General features: G+C 40.9%; 1 protein-coding gene and 1 long non-coding RNA gene across 4 annotated transcripts in view; both read right to left on the bottom strand.

The window, feature by feature from the left end:
- The window catches only part of BLTP3B (bridge-like lipid transfer protein family member 3B), an 81,612-nt gene extending 67,155 nt beyond the window's left edge, over window positions 1–14,457 (bottom strand). Inside the window, exon 1 of one of the 3 annotated variants that reach the window (XR_014713406.1) lies at window positions 14,244–14,457. Coding sequence is in view for 1 of the 3 variants with exons in the window: in XM_084641815.1 (XP_084497941.1) it covers window positions 14,244–14,287 (44 nt within the window). In the remaining 2 variants the exon portion in view is untranslated. The remainder of the gene's footprint in view (window positions 1–14,243) is intronic. The other 2 variants (XM_084641815.1, XM_084641816.1) reach the window with 2 other exon arrangements.
- A 3,790-nt stretch (window positions 14,458–18,247) lies between these two features.
- LOC311528273 overlaps window positions 18,248–22,380 on the bottom strand; it is a 10,933-nt gene continuing 6,800 nt past the window's right edge. Inside the window, exon 3 of the long non-coding RNA XR_014713557.1 lies at window positions 18,248–18,754. This is a non-coding gene — a long non-coding RNA (uncharacterized lncRNA). The remainder of the gene's footprint in view (window positions 18,755–22,380) is intronic.

Here is a 22,380-nt window from a genome sequence, read left to right as displayed (position 1 = left end):
CTGGCGCTGGGAGGTGACATCATTCCCTCTGCTTCCAGCCCCACCTGAGCTTGGGGCGGCAAATTTTTTGCTTGGGGCAGCAAAAAACCTAAGCCAGCCCTACCAAACAGCCTGGCCCCCCGCACCTTCCCACTTCCTGCCCCCTGACTGCCCCCCTCAGAACCGCCAAACCATCCACCCCTACCCCACTCCTTGTCCCTTTTTCCCTTCTCCCAGGACCCCCCGCCCCTAACCGTTCCCCTGGGACCCCGCCCCCTATCCAACCCTCCCTGCTCCATCCCTTGATTGCCCCGAACCCTATCCACACCCCTGCCCCCGGACAGGCCCCCCCAGGACTCCCATGCCTATCCAATGCCCCCTTTTCCCGGGCCCCTGACTGCCCCCCCCCCGAACCTCCACCCCATCCCACCTCCCCCTGACTACTCCCCAGGACCCTCTGCCCCTTATCCAACCCTATTCCCAACAGTTGACAAGAAGGGGTGAATATCAGCAGAGGGAAAATTACTTTTTGTAGTGCAAACCCGGGTGACTTAGAGAATGGCCACTTTAAAGTCTATTATTGAGTGTCCAGGGAGACTGAAGGGCTCTACTACTGGTTTTTGAATGTTACAATTCTTGATGTCTGATTTGTGTCCATTTATTCTTTTGCGTAGATACTGTCTGGTTTGGCCAATGTACATGGCAGAGGGGCATTGCTGGCACATGGTAGCATATATTACATTCCATCTCCCTGGACACTCAATAACAGACTTAGAAGTGACCATTCTTCAACAAAAAAGCTTCAAAAACAGACTTCAGTGAGAAACTGCAGAACTGGAATTAATTTGCAAACTTGACACCATCAAATTAGGCCTGAATAAAGACTGGAAGTGGCTGGGTCACTACAAAAATAATTTTCTCTCTGTTGATATGCAACCCTTCTTGTCAACTGTTGGGAATAGGCTACATTCACCCTGTTTGAATTGGCCTCATTAGCACTGATCCCCCCTACTCGGTAAGGTAACACCCATCTTTTTATGTGCTGTAATATATACACACCTGCCTACTGTATTTTTCACTCCATGCATCTGATGAAGTGGGGTTTAGCCAATGAAAGCTTATGCCCAAATAAATTTGTTAGTCTCTATGGTGTCACAAGGACTCCTTGTTGTTTTTGCTGATACAGACTAACATGGCTATCCCTCTGAAACCTGCAACCATAATGTTTTGTTCAGAGTTACGATCATTTCAGAGTTACTAACAACCTCCATTCCCAAAGTGTTCGTAACTTGAGGTTCGACTGTAAAAAATTCCAAACTTTCCAAATCCTAATTATTAGAAAGCCCAAATACTCTACAACCAGTGTTTCCGGATTTTATGTATTTCTAAAAATCTCAATGACTGGCAAAACAATAACACTAAGCAAAATGAATTATACTATTGCAATGCTGTAATTAAGGTACTGTAATGGTTTCAATTTGAGTTTTCAGCTGAGGGTATTTTTCCCCCTAAAATGCTGTAAAAATTGGCTGAAGCTATTTATTAATTGTAATAAATATAAAGAGAAGAGCAAAACAAAACACTTTATTGTTTCTGGGCTCCTTTATGCTCACCAGCATGAACAAATGAAATTGAGGTAGGCACTTAGTACAAAGGATTTGTTAAGGCAAACCAAACCAGCTCTTCTACCAATATCTGAGGAAAGTGAAAACAGACAATTCTATGCAATAGTCAGGCAAGGGTGAAATCTTTCTGGCCAGACATCCATTCCACGGGTGATTAGTTTACATTCTGAAGCATGATATACAATTAACTTTATCTTAGCGTACATATGTACAGAGGTTTAGTCCTTACTGAGACTGGTGCCTACTGTGACCTTTAACATACACTGTAATATAATTGGTATATTTAATATGTAAAGTGGCAGAGTAGCACATTCCTTATGTAATATTTTAGTTCCATTTCTTTAAAACAAAGGAATACTAACAAATGCAGGTTACACATCAAGATCCCATAGTTACTTATAATTACATTAAAAATGGAAAGCTCTAATTTAACTCTATGAGAGACCCTTTAAAACCTCTCACAAAATCTTCTAAAAATAGGTTTACTTGCAGCAAAATAATTCCAAATAAAAATACAGTTGTGATAAATCAAAAAAATAAAAGGCAGAAATATCTTATGTGGAGTTACCTGTAATAATTTATTACTATTGTGGGTTGACTGGGTTATTGTGATGTTACTATATGCATATACTGAGTTAATTTAACAGCAGGATTTTCAGGAAATGCACCCTGGAAAGGGGAAATGAATCTAGATATATGCTTCTCAGCAAATACCTGAGACACAATGCAAATACCACTTGCTTTAATGCCCTAGCTCAACTCAGAGGTCACCAAACTGGTTTGGGAAGGAGGTCCAAGAACGTGAGCTAAGAGAACAAACAATTCTGGCTGGATTTCAAGACAGTCCCTCACAGACAGGGAAAGTGAGAGCCAAGGTGAACACTGACTTCAGAGATTAAGTTATCTTGGAAATTAGACCTACAAGGGTCTCCATTTCAAGGACAGTAGGACTTAGGTAAGGTAGACATGCACATAGACCTTTTGTTCTAAAAATTAGAGCGGTCAATTAATCAAAGTTAATGTAAGCGATTAAGTGAAAACAAATTAACTTGATTAAAAAAATTAACTGCAATTAATCACAGTTTTAATCATACTGTTAAACAGCAGAATACCAACTGAAAATTATAAATATTTTGGATGTTTTTCTACATTTTCAAATATATTTATTTCACTTACAACACAGAATACAAAATGTACAGTGCTCACTTTATTATTTTTATTACAAATATTTGCACTGTAAAAAATATAAACAAAAGACGCTCTTTAAAAAAAATAATGTGTTAATTAAATTTGTGACTGAATTCCTCGGGGGAGAATTGTATGTCTTCTGCTCTGTGGTTTTACCCATATTCTGCCATATATTTTGTGTTATGGCAGTCTCGGATTACACTCCAGCACATGTTTTTTTGATTTAAGAACACTTTCACTGCAAACCTGAGCAGGGCCGACTCTCCCATTTTTGCCACCCCAAGCAGTGAAAAAACCTGTCGCCGCCGAATTGCCGCCACAGCCAGCGGAACGAAGAAGCTGCCGCCGAATTGCAACCGCTGCAGAAACTCTGCCGCCCCTTTCTGACTGCAGCCCAAAGCACCTGCTTGGAACGCTGGTGCCTGGAGCCGGCCCTGAACCTGACAAAACGCAAAGAAGGTACCAATATGAGATTTCTAAAGATAGTTACAGCACTCGACCCAACGTTTAAGAATCTGAAGTACCTTCCAAAATCTGAAAAGGAAGAGGTGTGGAACATACTGTCAAAAGTCTTAAAAGAGCAACACTCCGATGCAGAAACTACAGAACCCGAACCACCAAAAAAACAAATCAACCATCTGTTGGTGGCATCTGACTCAGATGATGAAAATGAATGTGTGTCAGTACGCATTGCTTTGGATCATTACCAAGCAGAATGTGTCATCAGCATGGAAACATGTCCTCTGGAATAGTGGCTGAAGCATGAGGGGGGATTAAATGTTTAGCATATGTGGCATGTAAATACCTTGCAATGCTGGCTACAAAAGTGCCGTGCAAACGCCTGTTCTCACTGTCAGGTGACATTGTAAATAAGAAGTGGGCAGCATTGTTACCCATAAATTTAAACAGACTTGTTAGTCTTAGCGACTGGCTGAACAGGAAGTAGGACTGAGTGAACCTGTAGGCTCTAAAGTTTTACATTGTTTTATTTGAGTGGAGTTACATAAAAAAATAATTCTCCATTTGTAAATTGCACTTTCATGATAAAAAGATTGCACTACAGTACTTGCATGAGGTGAACTGAAAAATATTATTTCTTTTGTTTATATTTTTACAGTGCAAATATTTGTAATAAAAATACATAGTGAGTACTGTACATTGTATTTTATATTGTAATTTAAATTAATATTTGAAAATGTAGAAAATGTCCAAAATATTTAAGTAAATGGTATTCTTTTATTTTTAATCTCGTGATTAATCACGATTAATTTTTTTAATTGTTTGACAGCTCTACTAAAAATCCTTTTTCCTCTTATGTTATGCTTTGTACTGTTAGGATTAACAATACTTTGATTTAAGATGGCTGCCTGGCCACTGTATTCATGACTGCTCACAAACTCTGAAAGGAAAGATCTGCAGGTACCAAACCAGCTGGATCTGCTCGTTTAGCATGGTCAATATACAGGGTACGGTAGCACAGGACCCCGTCTGAGTGGGAGAATTGCGTGATTTCAACACAGCAAAGGTAAGAGCATGAGATCAAAGGGATGCACATAGAAACATCAGAGGGGTCAGAGGTGCACCTATGCTTATAAGGATGAAGATGAGGATTTTGGCACTAGGGCTGTAAATGACATGGGTTTTTGTCATGCGGGAGGCAGTCAAGCCTCTAAAATAATCCTGACAGTCCCATAAAAATTAGTCATCTTCACTGTTTCCAGGCTCAGTACTCAGTATTTTGCCTTAATGTTGTAGGATTTATAGGTTTCAGAGTAACAGCCATGTTAGTCTGTATTCGCAAAAAGAAAAGGAGTACTTGTGGCACCTTAGAAACTAACCAATTTATTTGAGCATAAGCTTTGCTCACGAAAGCTTATGCTCAAATAAATTGGTTAGTCTCTAAGGTGCCACAAGTACTCCTTTTCTTGTAAGATTTATAGTAACTTTCCTCCTTTACTGTGCATTTTGTTCAGTATTTTGAAATAACAGGATACAAACTGTTTTGCTCTTTTGTAAGCAATGATGATAACAAGTCTCAAGCAGTCCACATAAACTTCAATGCAATTTTTTGCATAAAAATTGGAATGTTAAATTAATATGAATATAATATTCAGTATGTGGAGATGTACTTCAGGAGTCCCTTAAAAATCTACTCTAAAAGCCAGTGACTAATTATACATATATTTATACAAAGAATTCACTTATCTTTAATGTTAAAAGTCTTGTTAACGTGCTGAAAATCTAGCAAACTTTAACACACACACTAATTCAGCAAGGATTTTTTTTTTAAGTACGCAACCTAAAAATACTCATGTCCCACCAGTGACCACTAGGCTGTGGATTTTGGGGAAAACATTTCAGTAGTTCTAAAAAAGATCATGTAATCAGTACTTCTATGCCATATAAATGATTTTTTCCTTGTAAATATTCATTTATCCTGATGCCTCGTTCTCTGCCGGCTTTTCCTACATATTTGTTCTCCTGTTTGAAAGGGTATGATCTATTTTTAATGGTTTTAAATTGTTAGTTAAAAGACACTGTAGTAGTTTAAGCCTCAAATTTATAGTATAAGGTTGTCATTATTTAATGTGAAATCACCACCCAAATAAAAAAACACTGCAGAAATTAAATTCTCTAAAAAAATGTGGCGCAATATTAAAGGTAGTTTTGGTAGCTATTATCCTGGCATTCTTAATTTATTTTCACCTCTCTTCTCCTTTTCCTCTGCAGCCCTGAGCTAGTTCACTACCATTCTTATTCCCTTGTTATCTCGTTCTCCACCCAGCATAAGGTTTCCTTACTTCAACACCATCTCTATCTCTATATCAAAGTGCTTCACCACACAAGTAGCTTTATCAACATTCTCCTTTCAGTATTTTTCATATGCTACACATCTGGAACCTGCAAAAGCCCACCAAAAATGCAAAATCGCATAGAATGAACCCTTTAAAATACAACTCAATAACAAGAAAAGAGAAAGAATTGCTACTTATGTCAAACCTAGATAAAAAAATATTTCATACAATTGTGTTCTCTACTGGTTCTGAAGCAGCACCTAACTAAGCACTTTTCCCCAAAACTGAGATTACACTAAAGCAGTGGATGCTGAATCAAGGGAGTAAACAAAAACTAAAGCTCCTTCCTAGCTAGCAGATGCTGGGAAATCTCAGAGGGCATCCACACAATCCAGGGAAGGCAGTTACAAGAAGGTGATCCTTGCCAATCCATGCAACGTTGATGAGTTCCCAAAGCAAGCCATCTCAAATCTTTCAAAGTGTGGAATTGCTTACAGTGTTGTTTTAGCCATATTGGCCCCAGGATATTGGAGACAAGGTGGGTAAGGTAGTATCTTTTAAATGGACCAACTTCCGGACGGGATGTCTGTCACAAGCCTCATAGGCATTAATATACACTGGTGTTCAACTCAAATATTTCTGTAGCACACATACTACCTGGGTTAGACCTGTCTCTCACATACTCTCTGATACACTAGACCTAAATTCTCCGTGATTTCTGGTGCATAATGGCACTTCATCAGCTGAGAATAAATTCTAAAACAGAGACGTTTATTGAATTAAATATGAAAAGGAATAATATAGTTAGTACATTATTCCTTGTACTATTGGTTTTGATATTAAATGTAATACAAATCTGTTTCAGAATGCTTTTCAAATTACGTATGATGCCACCAAATTTTTCATTTTAAGTGTGCTACAGAATTCTGTATCACCAACGTATAGCTTTTTAACAGCTGCTGTCACAGATAAGTAAGAATGAGAAAGGTGAAGATGGAGATTTGAAAGCCATTTCGAAGGAAGATGGGGCTTTTGGCACCGGAAGATGAAAATGGCTTGGATGTTATTTGTAAAAATAGCAGATAAGGTGTCCCTTTAAGTTGCCATTGTTAAACTTAAGAGTTAACATCCTATTAACATGAATGGGACAATTTGTAACATATAGGGCTGCTTTAGACAATACAGCATTCATTCCAATTTGGAAGGTTTTCTTCATACTTCAAAATGCTAGAACTTTTATTTTAAATGAAAGCTTACTTCACAAAAGGATGTGGATCTTGCAGGCACTAATGTGGTCACATAAAAACAGAAGATAAGGGCCTAGGTTAGACCTCACCCTGTGACTAAACTTTCCTTTCTAGGAAAAGTTGTAGAGAACCTGGTAGAAAACCAACTTCAGCAACACCTCACCCTTGTCAGTATCTTGGACACATCTGACTCAAGCTTCAGACCCAGATCTGTTAAGGAGACCTACTGATGTAGCATCTCCTTATAGTCATAAACAGAACAAATATCCACACTGGTGCTCTTAGACCCTATTGGCAGCGTTTGACCCCACTGACCTGTGGACTCACACAGAAGACCTAGAAGGGCAGGGAGCATTAAGTATATTTTGCAAATTTCCTCTAGACTGGTCCCCAGAAGATCCTGATGAACTACTTTTCCTCCCCGAGAGCTCTCGTATTTGTGGAATCACATGAAGATCAAGATTTTCCCCATATATTCAACATGTATTTCAAACCAACAGAGGAGACTGTAAGATTATATGGTCTTTGATGCCAGCAGTATGTACATGACAGCCAGCTCTCCACCTCATTATCAAGGGTAGATAATGGCATTACTCAGATGTCTCAGTGACCTAATAGGGTAAGTTCATTAAAGAAAATGAGTTGGGTCAAGCAGATGGTTCTATACAAGTAAAAGAGAAGCGATACTGGTAGGAAGAGACCAACACTGAAGAATTAGCAGCAACCTAAGTTACGGAGCATATCTGCGCTCTCATGATCAAGGTGGTGTGCAGTCTGAATCTTACTGGACTTTAGCTAGCTAGATTCTTATACTGTACCTATCACCATAGGATTGAAGGATTTAATAAGTATTAGAAAAACAAAAAGAGCAATCTCTCTTGTTCTCTCTCTGTCTTTCCTTCCCCATAGGGAGGAGTAACTCATCCTGCATAAATGGAGGTTTTTTTTTTAATACAAAAAGCAATAAAATGTCTGCGAAAGATAAGTCAAAGAGTATCACTAATCCAGGACATGAAAACACAGGTATAGCCAGAAATAGTTTTTATCATTTTAAGCTAGCTTGAAGACGGCAGCCCTTTCATAGGCTGATCTAGTAAACAATCCTCATCTTTGTTGTTTCCACGCTGGAGTAAAGCAATTGAAACAATGGTGAAGCCTATACAGAAGCTGCATTTGGTCCAAAGTCTTACTATCTTCAGACTGTAACAGAAGACTCATCTCATTTACCTCAGTAAGGGTGGCTATAGAATGGCCAAGAGTTTCCTTCACTGAGCTAAAGCACATCCCACCTCAATGAAAACAACAGGAAAATTAAGGTACTTGCAGAGAGAATTTATGCTCTCCAAATTCTTTATATAGCACCTAGATAACAATGATAGACAAATTAATTACAACTAAGACACAGATGGATATTCTGGGTAATTCCGACACTTTTTATAGGAAAATATTGTGAATTCAATGGCGATTCTGTAGTACTACAATAAGGGAAATTACCTCCTTATAATTAAAACTGAGAATTTAAGTTATTTACTATTTATTCCTTGTAGTGCCCATAATGTGGTAGTCATTGTATAAATATAAAACAAATGTATGATCAACAGACAAAGGACATGAGAAAAGAGAAAACCATAAGTTTATGATTATGGTTAGATAAGTGTTGATATTTTCCCCCCACGGTCCCCTTATCAAATATAGGCTATCCCTAGTGAGTCTCCAACCTTGCCATTATTAGTCAGCTAATTTCTTAAGGGTGTCACAGAAGAAACAAGTCGTCTTGGTATATTTGATCCTGCCTCTGCACTGGGGAGAACCAGGGGGGAAGAGTGGGAGAAGGGGGCCAGAATGAACTAATACTCCCAAGGTCCCTTTCAGCTCTACATTTCTATGGTTCAAAAGCAATCTGAATGCTGAGAGAAGGTATAATATTATAATAATACAGCTGCAACCCAAAGACAATCCTTCTTTCACGTTCCTCAACCACATCAGACTTCTCTTGTGTGTTTGATTTCAGGTCTCCATTCAACTTTTTATTTTAACCTACTTAAGTCAGTTATCTTCATAATGTATCCATATAAACCCCCCCAGTGTTAAATTGACATTATTTTAGGTTGCAAAAATCAAGCATTCAAAAGTTGGGCAACTGTACATCTGATACTTCCTACGTCATCTTAATTCTGCCCGCTTGTGCATCCATCCTATGCATTGAATGAGACATGGATCCTGCGAATACCATAGTATGTGAACATGTAATTAAAGATGCATATGGAGCAGGGGGCAGAATTAAGGCTGCTTAATTCACAAAACTGCAGCACAAACTTCCAGCACTTAAACTACAAGACTGATTACATTGGGATAACAGCCTTCTCCTGCTACCAACTAGAGGGAGACAGGGTGTGTGTTCTGAGATGGGGGTGGGGTGAGCCCAGCTCTCTCACCACCCCTAGGAGTAGTGAGGGAGTTCCTGACCCATATGGTGCTACCAGAAGAGGCATGGACTATTGGGTCTAGATGCTGGGTGTGGAGTGTGGTCTGGGAGAGAAGGTGGGGGCAGTCCAGATCAGCTCTCCCCCCCCCCCCACATGGAGGGCTGAGGGAGCTCCATCCCCATGTGGTGCCCAGATCTCTTCCTCACAGTCCTCCTCCTCCATAGCTTCTCTAGCACCTCCCAGGCATTCTCAATAGCATATGTTGCTGGGAAGCAGCAGCATGGTCCAGCCTTAGGCCACGTCTACATTACCCTCCGGATTGGTGGGTAGTGATCAATCTATCGGGGATCGATTTATCACATCTAGTGTAGACACAATAAATCGATCCGTGATCGCTCTGCTGTCGACTCCAGAACTCCACCAGGGTGAGAGGCAGAAGCGGACTCGACGGGGGAGCGGTGGCCTTCGATCCCGCGCCGCGAGGACACGAAGTAAGTGATTCTAAGTAGATCTAAGATAAGTCGACTTCAGCTACGCTATTCTCGTAGCTGAAGTCGACGTATCTTAGAGCAATCCCCCCATACTGTAGACCAGGCGTTAGAGTGCTCATTCAGTTTTTATTGTTACATTCTGCCAACACTTTCCTGAGGAACACAAATGAGAGAAGCGAAATGGCAATCTTTAAATTTATATCACAGCAAAAGCTGAAGAGAATTTTATGGGTCAAAGAAAAGGCATCAGTGTAGCCTGAGGATTATTCTCTTACCAAATATCAAAGATCTGCTGCAAACGAAAGAGGTGCAAAAGCTTCTCAAAGAAAATAACAACATAACTTTTTGTAATAATGGAAAGTGTTAAGCAAGCTAAATATAGATAGAAATCACTACCCGCTTCCCCTATAATACATGAAACAATGAGAACAGTCACAACAATGGAACCCACAAACTCAGCCTATTTACAAAAAAAAAAAAAAAGAGAGAGAGAGAGAGAGAGAGACTGTAATAACCTATTTATTAGGGTTCTGTTATCCAAGGATTCCAAAGAAAAAGAAGGTCTAAAATCATTTACCAAAGTTATGCTAAGACTGTATAAAACTCATCTGGAAAGGGAGGGTGTTTTTGTCAGGTTGGTTTTATTTACCCAGTTTAAGTTTGGTTTTGATTTTTTACTTTTCTTTACTTTCCACTCCAAGTTAGTGGTTGAATGAGCATAAATCTTACTGAATCTCCGCTCACATTATTCCTTAAGCCCGACAGGACAATCTGGGATACTTTATGAGCTGACAAGATCTCTGTTTCTGCTGGAACTGATACCTAGAGAGAGAGGGAGGAGCGATTTCAACTCATCCAGAACTGTAAAGGGAGCACCTATTCTGATTCCTTTTTCCTTATTGCAATTATGGTAGTGCCTAGGGGCTCCAGCCAAGAGTAGGGCCCCATTGTGCTAGGGTCTTTTGTCTACTTTTATCTGTGTCTGGTTTGGAAAACTGATTTGACAAACCTAACAGCTCTCAGAGTAACAGCCGTGTTAGTCTATATTCGCAAAAAGAAAAGGAGTACTTCATCAGATGCATCCGATGAAGTGAGCTGTAGCTCACGAAAGCTTATGCTCAAATAAATTGGTTAGTCTCTAAGGTGCCACAAGTACTCCTTTTCTTTTTGCTAACAGCTCTGTAATCCAACAATTTTTTATTGTAACACGTTAAGAAAATGGTTAAGAAACACTGATTTGTAACTTGCAATTTTTTCCCTACATTTAAAGCAAACAAATTAGTAGGTTATATGTGAGAAAGAACCCTGAAGTACTGAGAACTACTATGAGAAAGAAGCCTGAAGTTTAGTGCACCTAACTGCTAGTGCTAAAACATACCTAATTAACCCCAAAACCGCAAACAGAACACACTCAGAAAACAGTTTCAAGAGTTAGAGACTGACAGATTAGTATTTGCAAAGCAAATAGCTATTCATAAGACAGTTTGTTCTACCTTTGCTATAAAGCCTATATAAAGCTATATAGCCAATCATATATACATACCCCACTATATACAAATTTTAATTTCCATGGGAAAACATTTCTGATGTTAATGGAAAGTTTTCTTTATTCTCCATTGATCATTTTATTGACATGTCAAATCAGCCATTTTATTGACATGACAGATCTCTATATTTAACTGTATCAGCTAAGTAGAGGCCTAATCCTGCTCCTTTTACTCATGCTGAGCAAAGCCTTCCTCCACAAGTAGTCCCACTGATTTCCAAATTAGTACAAGTGTCAGAATGGGGTCCAGATTTTGCGAAACAATGTGTCTCCTATATTGTAAGTAGAACAATAAAAAAGTTTAAGTGTAAGGAGGACAATAAAAAACCCATATCTGTACAAATTTCAAATTGTCAGCTTATCAGAGTTAAAAAAAAATCACCAAACTTCTAAGGTTTGAATGATCTGTTGTGTTCCAATACGTATCCTTACAAACCACTAGAAACCAACTGCAAATTATAGAACAGTAAAAAAAATAACCTAGGGGCTCAATTCTGACCTAACATGTGGATGTGGATTTATATTATAAAACCAACTACTGCGCACAGCTGATTTTAGGCATGCACATGTATCAAAAACAAACAAGACCTTAACGTAAAATACAAAGATTGTGGTTCTATTTCTACTTTCATGGTGCACACAATTTATTAACACATTACTAACAGGAGATATAATGTTGTATTATGAAAAGAATATACCACTACTGTATACAGGAACTTAGAGCTTTTGAACTCCAAACTTCTTGATCTTTACATATGGAACAACCACTTCTTGTGGAAAATGATGGGGTTGATCTTACAATGTGCTGAACTTCATCAACTCCTACTGTCTTCACTGGAAGTTGAAGAAGCCAAGCACCACATAGGCTCAGGCCCTAAATGAAGGCCTGCAATTTCATGTATGCTCATGATTAACAAACTGATTCTGTACAAATGATATCTTGGTATTCCATTTTCATTCTCAAAGTGTTCTATTATGTTCAGGTCATAAAGAGATTTCTCAATCATCAATGCCATTATAAAAATCAGAAAAAATAAAATTGTATCATTTCTGCTTTGTACATCACAACTACTAATCCTTAAGGAGAACACAGAGCCAAGATTTTGCATCAGAGTTTAGCTAACAAATCTGTTGTTGGTGCATATGGCACAAGAGAATTCAGCTGTCATCCACAACTATATTTGGTTTTCTTTTCTTTTTTTTATTTGCTATTTATTACTATTGGCAGCAGTAAATGCATAATCTGCAAATCATATATGACTTGAAAGACACATATGAAACAACTAAGAAGAGTAATAAAGTGCTCTTTCCAGAGCAATTTTTCTAATCACAAACAAACTCTGAAGGGCTGCCAATGTTGTGCTGTCACCACAGATTCTGACTATACAGTGAAATTTTTTGGCTCCCCCTTTTAAAACAGTGAAACCAAATTATTCAATTGTATTTAAAAAAACACTCCCATTAATCAGATCATCTCACTACATTCTATAACAGCTGGCACCTCTGGTTACAGTTTTTATCTTTAACACACAAGTTTGTGTACATATTCATGTACACGCCCAGAACTGAGTGCATATTTTATAACAGAGTTGGCCTTTACCATGAAGTGAATTGAATAACAATCAATCACAGAGACAGTACAAAAAGTGTAACCTTTTGACTGCCTGACACATAGGGCATGAATTGTTACAAAGAATCTTCCTGCGCTGTGCAAATGTGCAAAAGAATTTGATTTAACACCCATGTGGGGCTACACATGTATTGTTTTGATTGTGATAAGTCAAGGGTTCAAGAGACCAGCAAAGGTGTTTTGCATCTTAACTACATCAGATTTCAAAGTGCTCTTTTTTTTCACTCAGCCAGCTCCCTAGTATAGTCATCCTTCTCTATGTCAGGGATTTTCTTATCCCAGATTACTCATTTGCCCCATCCGCTGTGGTGCCTGCTAAAATTTCACCACTGTTCTGGATTCCATGTCATCTGAGACAAATGTGGTGTGTCTGTGGAGCTGTCTGGAATAGGCAGCGAAGACTGTGCACACTGGGCTCCATGACATCAGCCATGCTGTTGCTTGCTCCTCCCACATACAACGTGTCAAGTACAATTTACAACCCACTCCACTTCTCCTGGGCAGTGACTGTAGCTCAGCTCTCCCTCCCTCCCACGCACCTCACTCACTCACCTATCTAATTTCTTCACCTTGAATGGTCCTCCCTTGAAATCCAGGATAACTATTTATGCTAAACAATCTGCCCCACCTTGTATTTAGCTGTGACACTCTAAGGACATTTCCCAGACCTGCAGAAGAGCTCTGGGTAAGCGCAACAGCTTGTCTCTCTCAGCAGCAGAAATTGGTCCAATTAACGATATTACCTCAGCCACTGTGTCTTTCCGCCTTTCCAACTACACACTGATGCTGGAGCAGAGGGGCACAGACGGATCTTCGTCCTCTGCGACAGCCCGGCACGATAAATGGCCAGGCTGGTTGCGAGGCCGCCTTGTATCCTGCAGCGCTCGGGGGGGACGGGGGGACGGGGACGCTTCAAGGATCTGGGGGTGGCTGGAGGGGAACCAACCCCGCCAGCGTGACTCATCCCCGGACTCTCCTACGCCCGCCAACGCGAATCCCTCTCCCCCCTCAGGGCTGTTCTCTCTCGCGCGGGTGTTTCCAAGGAGCCCGCACCCTGGCGCCAAGCAAGGAGATTTTTTTCTTACCCTAGAACTTCAACCCCATCCTACAAAACCGCTGCCAGCGCCCCAAGGCTCCCCCAGCCCCTCCCGCGGAGGGGGGCGTTCATGGGACCCCATCTCCACCGGGAGCTGAGCGAAGCCCGGTCCCCGCCACGTTCTGGTGCCAGCGAGGCGAGTGTAGAGGGGGGAACCCGGCCGGCCTCGCACACCCGGATCCCGCGGGGAGGGGGGCGGCGCCCCCGGCCCCGCACTCACCTGGAGAGGTGCTTGAGGATCTGCTTCTTGATAATCCCCGCCATGGCCCGGGCGCCGCCCGCTCCCTGCGAGCCTCACGGGAACCCAACGGGGCTGGGGACGCGGCTCATCCCTGCGCTGCCTCCTCCCGGGGTCGGGGAGCGGAGCCGCCTCCGCTCACGCTCCCGCCGCCATCTTGGCTGCACCATCACCTAGTGACAGAGACCGGGGGAGGGGAGAGGGGGCGGCGCCGGGCAGAGCCACCTCCCCCCGGGCTGCCGGGGCCGCCTGCAGCCACCGCTGCCCCAGCGGGGCGCCGCACGGGACTCGGAGGAGCCAAAACCCAGCTCGCACCTCGCTGCATGAGGCAGGCGCTTCGGGGATCCCGGAGGGAGGGAGTCACCCCATCCTGCCTCCCACCCCGAGCCCGTCTCTACACAACCAGCCTCCACCTTCGCACAGGTCACCCCGACCGTCCTCATCCACAGTCCGCCTCCCCCCCGCCTTCTCCCTCACCCTGACCAGCCTTCCCCTGCCAGTCTCACCTCAGCCAACTTCCTCTTCAGCCCCCCTTCCCTTGCCCTGCTGCTGCGCCTCAGCCTGACTCCCTTCCCTTTCCCCTGCCCCTTCCAGCAGGGCCGAAAATGGTAGGGGAGTGGGCAGCAGCTTTTGTTCAAACAGACGCTAAAGTGCGCCCTGCAGTGATCCGGCTCGAATTTTATTCAAATTATATTTGTTGCCGACCCCTTGCGACCCCACTTCCACTTGAAGCTTCCCTGCCCTTCCCTCACTGTCATTCCCCAGACCCGCATCCTGCCTGCCTCCTTCTTCATTTGTATTCCCATTCCACACCGTGTCATCTGGTGCCCGCAGGCCCTTTCCCTACCTCACTTCCCCAACCCATATTTCCATCACTAGACTTTGAGGAGGAGATCATCAGCCATGATCCCTATTCCCCTGTTACTTCTATTGAAAATAAGAAATACAAACAATAGATTAATACAGATGCAATATGTGAGATACATAACAAGGGAGCTAGGATTCTACTGTTTTCATATAACAGAGAAAAAAATATCAAATGTAGACAGTTGTATTTTATTTGGAGGGAGTTAAAACATAATAGCTGTTGACTATCACTTGAATGAGTAGTTTTGTGCCATGACAAAATTTGTCCTCTTTTAATAATGAGAAATTAACTTCTGTTCCAAGCTCACTGTTTTCTCTCTTTATTACTGAAATCCCTAATTTGGGGAGGGAGCTTTAACCTCCCCTCCCCAAGCTCTAATTGACCATGATAATATATATAATCATGGCAATAGACATCTCCCACAAATGTCCTAATGGTTGGTCACGTGTGGAGTTGGAAAACTTTCTTTTATTTCATTCACACTAGCAATACACAGTTTTGTTATATTTCAAGGCAGCATGGAATTTCCTTATACTCCTCCAGTTCTGTTTTTAATACAGCTTATCTCAGTAATGGACCAAAATGAAGCTTTTAGACCCTTTATTTACAAACAGTACTCCTTTCCAACTGGAAACATACAAATAAAAAAGTTATCTACACCAGGAATACCATGCCAAAAGAAAAAGAAAGATATACAAGGCCCAAAGAAAGATATCATAGATATAACCTGTAAACTTGGCCCTGATAAGAACTACTGAGGAGAAACCTCTTCAGTACTTCAACACTTATAGATACTTGTGCCTCTGATAACCTGAATTTCCCAACAATTACTCAAGTCCCAGACTTTTAAAAAAATCTGCTCTTAATCTTACTGAGGCTTTACACAGGGAGATTAAATATACAGATAGATTACTTCCTTTCTTTGGAGACCAATTCACTCTGTCAACAAGCCATCTGTCAACAACCCATATGACCTGAAAAAGAGCTCTGTGTAAGCTCCAAAGCTTGTAGCTTTCACCAACAGAAGTTGGTGCAATAAGATATTACTTCACATACCTTGTCTTTCTAACAACCCATCTTTTCATTCTAGAACTTCCCCATCAAAAAATATACAAAAAGGCATCCTGATGACCTTGGAAAACACCTTAGTTAACTAAATAAGAGTACTTCAGTACACAAATTGTCTATGGCAAAATTGGCAAGTTTTAAAAGTGCAACCACAGCAACAGTTGATGGCACTTCTAGATTATATTCTAGGAATGCAGAGATCAGTTTTATCACACATCATACTACAGTGTTGAGGAATCTCAGATTCTTGAATTATTGGAGACATTTTATTCTATTGACAGTTAGGAAATCTAGATAGAGTAACATGTTCTGGTTGAAGTAGGTAGAATTGCTGGTCTGATGCTGAAACTACATTTTTTGTATGTCCTAAAAAAGAGTGAAAATATAAGTTTGAGTTCAGTATAACACTATCAAATAAGCATGTGTGATGTGAAGTAGTGATTGAGTTGGCTGTGGTGGGAGAGGGAGGGAAACATTAACAAAACAGTCAGACCATACCAGTCTAAATTAAACTAACTAAATTGCATTTTCCCCATTTCATACAGCCTGAGCATAGAAAAGTTAGCAATAGCTATGCTGACATTTTGCCCCTCTACCACTAATCTAGGTATTGTATGTTGTCAATAAGATGTAATAATGACAAAGCTGGGAAATGATAACTTGTGTATCTGTTGTATATTAAGAACTCCAATGGGTAGCTGAAAGTTTGGACTGTAGTATAAGAATGCTAAAAACCAAAAATATGCCACAATTATAACCTTAAAAAATATTTGTGTGTTTCTGTTTTCTGTATTTTTTTAAATTAATTAATTCTGATAGCACATATTACTTTGGCAGTTGAGAGGCATGTTAGGAAATCAGCCCACATTTTAGAGTGCCTTTTATTTAATGTTAACAGAAAACCAGAAACTGCTGAACTGGAAAATAGACTTCTGATAATTCCAGTGACCTCCTTTCAAGGACCAAAAAATAGATCTGTTAGAGCAAGGATTAAGGATGCTGCCATTAAGTCACTGACCTGAGCACATAACAAGGATTGCTCTAAAACCAGAATGTCTTGCATTCTGCTGCCAATCCTGGCTTGAAAGAAGAGATCTCTGTTTGTCAATCATATGGAAACATTTTATATCAGTCATTTTCTAAGGCCAGTATTTGCAAAAAAGTCAGTTATATTAAAGAGGGATGAGAATATTATAATGCTTTTCTTACATTACTGGATAACAACAAAAATGCAAACTATGTTAAACTAGAAAAATATATATAAAATCCATCATACTGGGATTGTACTCACTTGGAGCTTGACATGGACTTCAGTGAAACAAGATCTGCTCATCCATGAGCCACAAGAAATAGCATTACCATTCTTACAGTATTTGGGGTAAATGGTCTGCTTGTAGGCACTGAAAGGTTTAATATTGTATGTAGCTCTGTGTCACTTTTGGGTTACCAAGAACAAAGCACTTACCTCTATTAGAACTAGACATACCTCTCTCTGCTCCTGCTCACATCTGCACAACAGAACAAAAAGGGAAAGACAGAAAATTAAAAATGGAATTTATGCTTTTGTCTATCTCTAAACATTTATTTCTAGATATTTCTATTATAGTAGTGCGAATTCAAAGCTATAAAAATACACCCCTGTAACAACGCGGCCTTTGGAGGGACATTACTGAGAGTATCAATTTAGGACAAATTGCTTGGAGCAGGGCAGTCACAGTCCAAGGCTGGGGATCCTTTACATTTAAGGCACACCAAACAGAGAGGACTTCCATTTTACCTCACTGGCTAACCAGAATTCATACAAGCAATTCCCTCAGATACTCCAGTTCCCTTGTATCACCACCAGCGCCACTACTTATGGGGATGAATGGTTATGAAAACTAATACCCCAATAAAAGAAAAAAGGTTCTCTCGATCCCAAAGGACCAAGTCCCAGACTCAGGTCAATATACAAATCAGATCTTACCCACAAATCACACTGTTGCCACTCCTTTAGAATCTAAAATCTAAAAGTTTATTCATAAAAAGGAACAAATATAGATGAGAGCTAAAATTGGTCAAAGTAATCAGTTACATAGAGCAATGGCAAAGTTCTTGGCTCAGGCTTGTAGCAGTGATGGAATAAACTGCAGGCTGAAATCAAGTATCTGGGGTACATCCACAGATTTGGATGGGTCATTTGGGTCATTCAGTCCATTGTTCAGAGCATCAGTTTGTAGCAAAGATCCTCCAGAGGTAAGAAGTAGTATTGAAGCCAAATGGAGGGGCTTCCAAAGTTTTTATATCCTCTGCCATGTGGAAGGACCCCTTTGTTCTTACTGTGGAAAATCATAGCAGCAAGATGGAGTTTTGAGTCACACGGGCAAGTCACATGTCCATGCATGACTCAGTTTGCAGGCAGCAGCCATTGCTCACCTGCTACCTTGAACGGCCCCATGAAGGCTCCTCAGATGTTGATTAGAGTCTCCTGAGGTCCATTGTCAGTTAAGTGTTTCTTGATTGGGTATTTACTCAGAATAGTCCTTTCTCAAGAAGCTGACCAAATGCTTCACTGATGCTACTTAGAATCAAACATATTGAGATACAAGTATATAGCCAATATTCAAAACTTCAAATACAAAAATGATACACGCATACAGTCAGCATAATCATAACCAGCAAATTACAACCTTTTCATAGACACCTCACTTGACCTCCTTTGTACAAGATTTTAATGTCAAATTTAAGTAAGTTTTTAGCCTATAAAGCACACTGAATGTTTCCATGAGCTCCCTTTTTATTAAATATTCCAGTAGAAAGATTTCTAAAAACACATTCCTCGGTTGTCATCTGCCATGTGGAAGGCAATTCCCTCAGATACTCCAGTTCCCTTGTATCACCACCAGCGCCACTACTTATGGGGATGAATGGTTATGAAAACTAATACCCCAATAAAAGAAAAAAAGGTTCTCTCGATCCCAAAGGACCAAGCCCCAGACTCAGGTCAATATACAAGTCAGATCTTACCCACAAATCACATCTGCACAACTGGTGGTGCAACTATTGGTGCAACTATAGGACCTTGGTTGCAACAATGATCTATACTGTTACAGTTCATGTCAATGACGTCACAGCCCACCTATGACTTGTCTAGAATGTCTGTAACTTCCTTTCAAATTTCCCAATTTACAATTACAGTTAGAAACTTCAGGCTAGACTCACAGTGACACAGGGCCAGAAGGGGTCAAGGAACTTGCAGGCTAAATGACCCAAATTCAACCTTTAAAGACACGTTAGAGAAGTATCTAAATGGTAATTAGGGCTATTCTTTATCAATAGTTAACATAGCCTTGTTAAATAGACTAGAGCTTTGAAATGCAAACCTGTATTGTTAGAGAATTAAAGGGAATACTAATTGTATGAGAAAACAAGGAGGAGTCCTTGTGACACCCATAGAGACTAACAAATTTATTTGGGCATAAGCTTTCGTGGGCTAAAACCCTCTTCATCAGATGCATGGAGTGAAAAATACAGTAAACAGTATATATTACAGCACATGAAAAGATGGGAGTTGCCTTAGCAAGTGGGGGGTCAATGCTAATGAAGCCAATTCAATTAAGGTGAAAGTGACCTATTCACAACAATTGACCAGAAGGGGTGAATATCAAGAGAGGGAAAATTACTTTTTGTAGTGCTAATGAGGCCAATGCAATCAAGGTGGACATTGCCCATTTCCAACAGTTGACAAGGTGATGTCTACCTTGATTGCATTGGCCTCATTAGCCTGCAGTGCTTGCTGATTAGGTGTTTTGCTGAAGCTGTGAATTATGTGGCGCTGTAAGGATAAGACCTTTTCCTGTAGCCATATTGTAAGGCCTAAGGTCTTTGTCTACAGCTCTAATAAGAGGTTTCAGAGTAACAGCCATGTTAGTCTGTATTTGCAAAAAGAAAAGGAGTACTTGTGGCACCTTAGAGACTAACCAATTTATTTGAGCATAAGCTTTCGTGAGCTACAGCTCACTTCATCGGATGCATACTGTGGAAAGTACAGAAGATCTTTTTATACACACAAACCATGAAAAAATGGGTATTTACCACTACAAAAGGAGCAGCAGCCATTAACTAAGAAGCAAGAAGTCACATCCTGACATTCCATCTAAATTACATTAAAACAATGTAATATCAGGCTTCTAAGAAGGTGGTCCTGTCCTAATAGCACCCACTATCACCAGATAAAGAAACAGAACTTAGGATGGTTACGGAAAACTTAGTTTGATAGCATTCTGTCTGGCAAAAAAAATCACTTATCTTTATTGTTTTATCTTGATGGTCCCTATCGTTTGTCTGTATGATCTCTGTCTGGTTCCTTGATTGTTTCTGTCCAATCCTAACATATTGTAAGAAAATTCTCTAGCCCGTCATACCCCACCACCTTAATTGATTTACACCTAGCAAAATTAATTATGTAACAGACAAAAAAATCACTTATCACAGTTGTGGTTGTGAAATCCTCATTTCTTTATTGTTTTACCTTTGTTAAGGTATATGAACTGGGGTCCAAAAGGAAGTTCTTTGGTAAAGTTAGGTGCCTTTCATCTGGAGCCCTAGGAACTGGGAAAGGGTGGGGGTGCCTAGATTAACCAGGTTATGCCTTGAGCCCTAGGAACTAGGTAGAGGTGGACATTTCAGTGCAGACCTAATCCATTGTGGCTACACATACACCAACTGTGTTTTTCACAGGTCAGTGTATATGAAGTTGTGATTTTCCTTGCTGTCCCCCAGCATGGAGTGGTAGGGGTAAGGATGTAGCCCATGATGCCACGTGGTATGGTGGGGGTGGGGAGGAAGAAGTGACCATGGAATTCTCCAAGGACTGCAAAGCATTTGGAATTTTTGGACCTGCAGGTTAGCCAGGACATGCAGCTTTTGGGATTGCTGCATGAGAAGACCCATTGTGTCCTGATGCATGTCCTCTCCTTGTTTTATTGGGACTCCTGGGCCTTTCTACTGTCTGCTCTTTCCTTTTTCATGCTCTTGACATATTGAAGATGTGTCTAGGCCCTCTAGGCCTTTTGTTCATGGTCCAATGCAGCACTGCCTTGAAGGATCTTGCTGAACATGTCCTCCCTACTATTTCTACTTCTTTCTCCTCCTCATAATGGTCAGATTTTCTGCAGGTATGAAAGAGGCACCCCTCAAAGCCAGGATGCCAAAAACTGTTGGTAAAAATAGACAGATGTACCACTGGATTTATAATCACAACAGAAGGAGAAAGATAAGTTTCAAAACTCCATCTCCTTATTCCCACGAACATGTTTAACAGGAAATGTTTATTGACACTTCAGCCTTGGAGCACCTTGGCACAGGACCACTCTCTAACCCCAGCCATGGTGAGTATGGTCCACCAGGGGTAAGGAGGGTGAAATGATTTTCTATTGTATGCAGCAATAAAATTTCAATCCCTATTCCACGGATAAGAGTATAGGGAAATGGCACTGGACATTGGCACTGTTTTCCACAGGTGGTGGCCATTTTTGCTGATATCTCACTCCTGAGGGTAACAAATTTACAGAGACCACAGCTGTTATTTGTGTCCTGAAGCAGCCCAGGCCAGTATACCACTAGCCTGTTTATGGCAATGGTGCCAGCCAAAATGATCATGGAAGGATGTGGGAAAGCATCCTATGCAGAGGAAGAAATAAGGCAGTCATCCGTAGAAATCTTCGGGAGAGGATTGCAGAGTATCTCTCAGCAGGATAAAAGGGACCTCCTTAAGCATATAAACAAAGTCCTCTGCATACCCCCTCCCATCCACGTAACCCAACAGGGGAATGAAAAACAGATAACAACTCTACCTCTGTTTGTTGTACTTCTATCTCTTCTCATAAAACAATGAAAATTCAGTACCTGTGTCTTGTTAACTTGGGGTAGGGCTTTGCTCCATCTTTAAATGTAAATATTGTAAAGAAAACTGCATGCACACCCTTACCTGTGGCCCCTTCCTCTTCATCATGCTCGTCCATTTACTTGGCTGGTGGGACTGGCTAGACTCTGGTGGAGTCTAGAACAGGTCTGGTTCATGATATGGAAGGACGCTTCTGCTGTGTCTCCCATCTCCTCCTTCTCACTGTTCACAGCAGGGGTCTCTGTCTTGGGCTTCTCTTAGGTATCCACAGTGGTTTTGGGGGTCCTGGTGGGCTCTCT

This window comes from Lepidochelys olivacea (genome assembly GCF_965140295.1).
Source record: "Lepidochelys olivacea isolate rLepOli2 genome assembly, chromosome: 1".
In the NCBI taxonomy this organism is placed as follows: domain Eukaryota; kingdom Metazoa; phylum Chordata; order Testudines; family Cheloniidae; genus Lepidochelys; species Lepidochelys olivacea.
Note: the sequence above shows the minus strand (reverse complement) of the source record. Positions and strands in the feature narration are given on the sequence as shown.